The sequence below is a fragment of the Pyxicephalus adspersus genome, chromosome 3 (genome assembly GCF_032062135.1).
Source record: "Pyxicephalus adspersus chromosome 3, UCB_Pads_2.0, whole genome shotgun sequence".
Classification (NCBI taxonomy): domain Eukaryota; kingdom Metazoa; phylum Chordata; class Amphibia; order Anura; family Pyxicephalidae; genus Pyxicephalus; species Pyxicephalus adspersus.
In genome coordinates this window covers 89,722,770-89,730,583 of record NC_092860.1, presented here as the reverse complement: position 1 = coordinate 89,730,583, position 7,814 = coordinate 89,722,770, and the positions used below count along the sequence as shown (strand labels likewise).

General features: G+C 37.1%; 1 protein-coding gene across 2 annotated transcripts in view; it reads left to right on the top strand.

Annotated features, from left to right (window-relative positions):
- PPP3CA (protein phosphatase 3 catalytic subunit alpha) overlaps positions 1 to 7,814 on the top strand; it is a 152,530-nt gene that overhangs the window by 130,295 nt on the left and 14,421 nt on the right. Inside the window, exon 11 of one of the 2 annotated variants that reach the window (XM_072405627.1) lies at positions 4,363 to 4,389. The exons of the other annotated variant lie outside the window; for it this stretch is intronic. Within the exon in view, the coding sequence (XP_072261728.1) occupies positions 4,363 to 4,389 (27 nt within the window). The remainder of the gene's footprint in view (positions 1 to 4,362; positions 4,390 to 7,814) is intronic. 2 annotated transcript variants of the gene reach the window in all.

The window sequence follows — 7,814 nt, the reverse complement described above, 5'->3', positions numbered from 1 at the left end:
CTGCAGTTCAACTGCATCTGAGTTGTTTTATTTAAAATTATTTGTGGTAATGTACAGTACCAAAATTAGAAAAAAGTTGTCTCTGTCCAAATATTTATGGACCTAACTGCGACATGTTGGTGAACACTAGAAATGCTGAAAGGTAGTTTTCTTTGTTATTCTGAAATCAATCATGACCATTCTATTACAGTCATCCATTGTTTTTCTGGAACCAGAGATGTGTACTTTAATCTAACACATTTCACAATATGAAGGTGGACCAGACTATTCATGCTAACATATTTACATATTCTGAGCAAACCTTCATTCACCACTGTTTCTACAAGAATTAGAAAAATGTTACTGTAGTTCACTGAAATCTCTCATTTTCGATGAGAATAGATCTTGACAAGATGTCCAATGTAAAAAGGCGGCATATATATATAAGTTTTTTCACATTGACTCAATTATTAGGATGTTCAAGGGTCTTTGAGAATATATAACCTCACATTAAAAGCACCTAGTTTTAAAGTTTCTTCACTTCTTGATAATATTAGGTATGTAGTTTATGTCCGTAGTCTGGTAGTAGGTATATTTCCAGCATCGATCTTAAAGTTGAGTTCATTTAAAAATGTTTTCCAGGAATTGTGTTGGCTCACCTACAAAATGTTGTCATTTATCTGCAGTCAGGAAGTTTTCCGCACCAAAATGACTAAAAGATATTTTTCAGATTGTGAGTTATGCAAATTCTGTGTGCATTCCTCCCAGGAACCATGGGATTGAGATTAGATGCAGAAAATTAATAAAAATGACCCACTGGTCAACAAACATTTTCTTGCCAAACATATTAAAGACATTTTAGGTTATGTTTGATGCACAGATTCCAAATTTGGTATTGGTTTTGCTAGATTGGCTCTAGATTTTGAAATAATATCCTCTATAATAATCTCATAGAAAACTAATGAAACAGGAAAATTAAGCAAACTTTTTGAAATGTCAATATATTCTATATTCAGTATATTTACAGAACTAATCACCATCATGTGTATATCCCATCTGCCCTGATAACTTTATCCATTACCTTTATATGTTGATAGAACCTCCCTCCTTGTTCCTCACTGAAATCACCAAGGTTTTCTGCAAATTTTTTGCAAATGGTTTTATAGATAGTGTTTTTAAAGTTTAAGAGCAAGTTTCGTACCAGTTCTTCATAATTTTGTGCTTTATAGTTACCCAAGAATTTCTTGACAACCATGACATAGCTGTGCCAGGCAGAAGCTTCATTATCAGTCATGTAACTTGTGAAATTTGAATCATTTATTGCATTTAGTTTCTGAATCTGGGGTCCATCAAAGATTCCTGCTTTTAATTTTTCAGTACTCAATCCAGGGACTAATCTACAAATGTATATGAAGCAATCACCGTCCTTGATCAGAGCTCTAACAAATTGCTTCATTAATCCCAACTTTTATGTGTAGTGGAGCGAGAATGATTTTTTGTTTGTCAACCATTGGCTTGTTAATAATGTTCGCTGCACCTTTTTTCATGTATTTCCTTGGAGGCCATGTCACTTTTTTCCAGTGATCCTGCATTGCTCTACTGTCCCACAAGCGAATTTGAAACATGTGTACTTGTATGTATCCAACACATATGGACCATTGGTGTTCATGATAGCAAAGCTTTTGTAAGACCGTTTTAATATTTTCAAATTCTTTAAGTTTTGTTGAGTGACCAATTGGAATTGATGCATGCAGTAAAACAGATTTCAAACTTCGAGTGGAACTGTCTATGAATAGCCACCAGTCTTCTGCTCAGCATTCAGGTACTCACATATTTGCTAGTAGTCCAGGGATGTTATACCAGGACACAAAGTCTCCATCTTCACTGAAATATGGTAGGATTGTCACCTCTCTTATCCTATAAACTGCTATTTTAACTTCCGGTCTCAGACAGTTCTTATCTTTTAGCCAGATGCTTGTTTTGACAGACTTTGGTCACGTATTAAATCAGTGAGCTCTTCTTGGGAGAACTGCTGGTTTGATGAAACACTTCCTTCAAATTCACTTCCACTGTTAACTCCTGGATTACACTCCAAACTCTGTATATCCTCCACCGGAATATCAGGGAGTGTACTGAACACTGGTATGGGAACATCAGCACCATGCGGCACAGGCCGTCTTGCTGATTCCAAATCAGGATACTCCCATTTGTTTATTGTAACAATTAAAACCTTTTACATTCACAGCACAAAAATACCAATCATTATGATGATTTGGGGCTCTCGCCATGCCATAGGTACACCAAATTATAAACTTTTCCTTTTTTCCACTGATGTAGACACTCTACACAAGTTTTGCATACCATATGGGCAACCCAATACTTATCTTGGTCCCCCAGTTTAATACCAAAATATGCAAGATATGCTTGTTTCACAAATTCTGTAATGTTTCCGCTCTGTTTTTGCCGAGAATATTCACCACAAATGTAGCAAAATACATTAGGATCAATTAAACAACTTCATTTTGAAAAACCTATATTTCTGTAAAAAAGAAAATGTATGAATAAAAAGAATGCAAATATATAAAATGCAAAACATTGGTGTAAATAAAAATTGATAATATTATGCTGTGTTAACATTTGTTGTTGGTAAAATCGTCTATTCCGATTCCTGTATCACAAGAACTAGAGCCAACTCAATGAAACTGATGTCATTTCTGGATTCAGCAGACCTGAAATACACTAAATATATTAAAAAATCCTTGGCAAGGGAAAAAAAATTTTCTCGAACTTCCTATGGGTCAGCGAAATGTTGGCGAAGCGATTTCACGAACCCATCGGAAGTTCCAGTAAATCTGTGTAGGAGGATTTCCGGGGCTGCATTCATTCATGCAGCCCTGGGAATCCTCTGTGTGATCCCCGGGCACTGGAGGTTAATTAACCTCTAGTGCCCGGGGATCGGAGAGGATTTCCAGGGCTTCCTTTATTCATGCAGCCCTGGAAACCCTGTGTGTGATCCCCGGCACTAGAGGTTAAATAAGTCTCCCCATTCAAAACCTCTAGTGCTCTCTGATTGGCTTAGGAAAGGAAAGTCCTGATGACACGTGAGCCAATCAGAGAGCAATAGAGGTTTTGAATGAGGAGACTTGTCCCCATTTAACCTCTAGTGCCGGGGCACGCACACTGAGCTGATCAATGAATGCAGCTGTGGCTGCATTTATTAATCAGCACAGCCAGGGATTTTTTTTAATTTTTTTTTTTATTAAAATTCAAGCTTGATTGCCAAATTTACACCAGCCGTTCTTACTCGCTCATCCCTAGTCCACACCACTTGTACAACTATTCTCTTTTAGCCTTTATATGGCTTAGCTTTAAATGGGCATATGTCTCCTACCTTGGTCTTTCTGTAGAATTAAATATATTTTGACTTTATCAGAAGGCACTGTTTACTTTCTCAAGGATGATGCAAGGTAATTTCAGTAGGTTCTCCAGTTCAGTGCATCCTGCAATAAAGACATTATGTTTACAGGTTATATTTGTGGTATTAAAATGGTCTCTAAAGTAAAAGAATATATTTTGCAGTGAATATTAAATTTGATTGATCTCCCAAAAGAATTTGTGTCAGACTGCTCCTTCTAGTCAGTAGGCCACTATATATCAGATTTCTCACCAAATAGCCTCAAATGTATGTTTGCTAGACTATTAGGTTTCTTTATAAAAGCAAACACGTAACACAGAAGACATACAAATAGCTATAACACAAAAACATACTTTAAACATTTCATGACTTATACAGCCCAGGAGCTGATTCATTCCACCACTCTACCTACATCTAAAACAATTTTTTTCTTTACAGATTAGTCCTTTAATAAGATTGATGGTATTTCCTTTCTTTACTTATGCAATAACATGGCTCCTTTATTAGAGCACCAATTTTCCTATACCAGTAAAATGTATTGTTAAGACTTCACATGTGTAACATTAAAAGTTTCTGCATTAAGATTGCTTGCTTGAATGGTATATATAACCCATGTAGTAATAAACATATTTTTGCTGTGGGTCACATAATAGCATGTACCTGATATGGAATGGCACTCATTGAGACTGAGGACACATATTTTTAGAGTGGTATTTGCACCTTTTCACTTGTTAATGAATAGGCACTTTGCATCACCTAACCCACTTACCATTTGTGTGTTTGATTTACTTTTTCAGTTTCTCATTTTTACCTTTGCTTACCTAATACTTTGTTTTATTTTACAGACACTTTTTAGCTTTTGTTTTTGTTTCTTTACTTTAGTAGATACTTCACTTTTTCCATTTTCTTTCTCATCCTTCCAATTTTCATTTGTCATTATGTGTGTGCCACTGGATTTTCATAAGAAGATCACCTTATTTATGCACAGAAAAAAGGTATTACATGGTTTGGACTTGCAGAGTTGATAATTGTTTGGGTTTACGCTTCTTTTTGCTGCTTTAAAACTGAGGCATAACAAAGAGGTGTCTAATAACGTGATCTGTGTAGCTTTGTTTAGTTTCATTCTAGGCACGATGACAGTGTTGTATAAAGTGTAGAAATACTACAAGCTGGTATACTTGCTATTTCTGTTTGTTTAATGTTACTGTATCTTATTCTATTAAAATTAGTCCCTGTCCAGTAGGGCTTAAAGACAAATAACACAATAATTCAGTCAGAGAACATACAGTAGGCAATTGTAGGACATTTTTATAGTTTATTATGCCCTATATCATGGGTAAAATGCAGAGCACCCCCTTGAAATTATTGCAGAAGCTTACACACTCTGTACAGTCAGTGAGTAGGGTGTACATGAACCTGGAACAAAAAAGTTCCAAGACATTAGTGCTAGCAATCTTCTGTGCTTTTTTTTCTTTAGATTTGGTCACTTTTGATAGAGAAACATATTTATATTTAACTTTTAAATTAGAAATCTGAATTAAAATTTTACATGAAAATTGGTCCACTTTTACATTAATTTACAATAAAGTGTAATTACTATTTAGGCAACACTTTTTTTTTTTTATCTCTGAGGATAATTTAGTAGAGTAGATGGTTAAATATTCACTAACCAAAATAGGAATTCGCTGGGTAAACTGTTCTTATCATGCTAGTAAAAATCATCTTCATTGCATAGTAGTACCACTTCCTTTTTCAAAAATAACATTTTTCCTCCGATTTCACTTTAGATTCTAAAATAAACGTAATATTTTTAGCTGGGGTCAGAACTATTCAGAATCTAGACCATGAAACTACAATTGATTTGAGATGCTTGTTTACCAGCTTGAAGTCTAAGATAAAGTGGAGGAGGAGGCTCAGTTGTTTTTTTTCTGCTGGCCTGACTTCCTGATCACCTGCACTATCTAGTTTTATTGCTTTTTTGTCTTTGTGGCAGCATACTTTAGGCTGTATCTTTGCTCATCTGTGTTCAAGAGGCTGCACATTTTTGTTTAATTATATATTAACAAAAGATTTTTTTCATTTATAACATTTTGGTTATTTTAAATATGACACAATTACTTGACTTCTTAATACACACATAAAAATAAGAGACCACTGCATTTTATTTTTAAATCGGCCTCTCTATGGGTATGACAACCAATCAATGCCAGTGTTCCTACACAAGCACACCTCATGCAGCTTTATGAGGTAGTAAATTTGCTGGTCACCTAAATCAAATCTTATTTATTGAGGAAAAGTATAAAAACCACTGCTCTAATCAACACTCTTCTCTTGCATTGTCACCAGTTGGATGGCAAAACAATGCTATAGGTGCATCAAAAGTTACGTCAAAGGTTTTTGGAAGATTCAAAAAATCTATTAACCATGCCAAAACAGGTGAAAAGAAAGGTTTAGAGTGAGGAAAAGAAAGGTGCAATCCTGGCTTTAATGGCACAAGGATACAGTCAGTGCCAGGTTGCTTCTATCCTTAAAATTTTAAAGATGGCAGTACACAAGAAAGTCAAGAAACAGTCACTGGGGACAACAAAGCTTCAACCTGGCAGGGGGGTAATACAAATTGGCACGGAGAGGGATTACTGCAAACTTACTTGAATGTCACTCAGGAACTGTAGGCTGACATCAAGTGAGTTTCAAACACTGTGGCAAACAAACTGGGGTGAAGTGCACGGCAAGAACAGTTCGAAACAGGTTCCTACAGGCAGGGCTGAAGTCATGCAAAACCAGAAAAAAGCTTTTTATCAGTGAGAAGCAATTAGGAGTCAGGCTGTGGTTTGCAAAAGACCACAAGAATTGGACTGGAGAGCAGTGGTCGCAAACCCTACAGACCCCACGGACCACTAAATCCACTGAAATCCGGACCACGCATGCGCAGGGAGCCTTGTGCCACTCAAAGGGGAATAAACTTCCCCCAAGGAGTGACATCATGATGCCAGAACCTGCCCACTCTCCCATTGCAGGCTCAGACCTACATGCTAAACATTCTGGGGGACAGTAGTGCAGGGTTGTGGACACAACAAAAGTTGTGTCCACAGACCTGCACTATTGTCTAAGCCTGCGATGAGAGAGTGGGCGGGTTTTGTCCATACAGGGGACATGATCATCGGGATAGGAGAAGGACCCTGCTGGGGGGCGCACCGGCCAGAGCCGCGGACCACCGGTTGGTGACCGCTGCTGGAGAGGATTGGAGTAAGGCCAACTTCTCTGATGAGTCTAATTTTCAGCTTTGCTCGACACCTAGTTGTCTTATTGTTAGACAGAAACCTTGAGAAACCTACAACCCACAGTGTCTTGCACCAACTGTAAAAAAGAGGTCGGTGATGATCTGGGGGTGCTTCAGCAAGACTGGAATAGGGTACATGTGTCTTTATGGAGGATGCATGAATCAAGCCACATAAAAAAAAAAACCTACAAAAACATTTGCTTTCCTCTGCTAAGACTATATTCCCGGGTATTTCCAGCAGAACAATGATCCATGCCACACAGCCACAGTATTCAAGGTCTAGATGGAGGATCACCAAAATAGGAGTCTGTCTTGGCCAGCCCAATCTTCAGATTTGAACCCTACTGAAAACCTCTTGGATGACCTCAAACCATCAAGCAAAGCTGAGCTGTTTGATTTTTTTTCTTTGAATTATTCAGGTTATGAAAACCTTGCATGAACTTTGCATCTCTTATTTTGATGCATTGTAATTTACTTTAAAATTATGCCCTAAAGAACAATATTTTTATTTCGAATTTAAGAGAAATGTCAGCGGTTCTTAAAAACCTAAAAGGCAAAGCGGGTTCAGTTCAATACATAAAAGATAAAAACCTGAGAAACCAATCATTTTTGCAGTGGTCTCCTATTTTTTTCCAAAGCTGTATATATGTATCCGGCCACCGATAACACGTTTACTTCAGTTTCCCGGCATGAATTTCAGATCACATATTCAATATAGGGACTGCAGTACACTGTTTGGCCACTAATGTTTTGGCGCTGTTGTGCAGAAACACTTGCTTACTAAACTAAATACACGCTGAGACGTCCCTGCTCCCTGTGCCAGATGTCCCAGATATAAAACAAGTAAACTGACCTACCTGTCTATGTTTTATAAACTGATTCCTGTTTTAGTGTAATGGTAACCACTTAGGGCAATATTTATAAAACAATGTCATTCCCTCAAATATTTCCTCATGGAAACCAATTACTGCTAATAAAATACAGGAAGCTTGAAGATTGCCACAGGGGAATATTTGAGGGAATGTTCGATTGCCTGTTTTTTAAATAGAGCTGGCCATCTTTTTAAAAGGTAGATTCCTTTATGGCTCTTCCCTGGCGGTATTCCCAAGTGTGGCTCTGGGTTTTTTTTTTTTTGGTTTT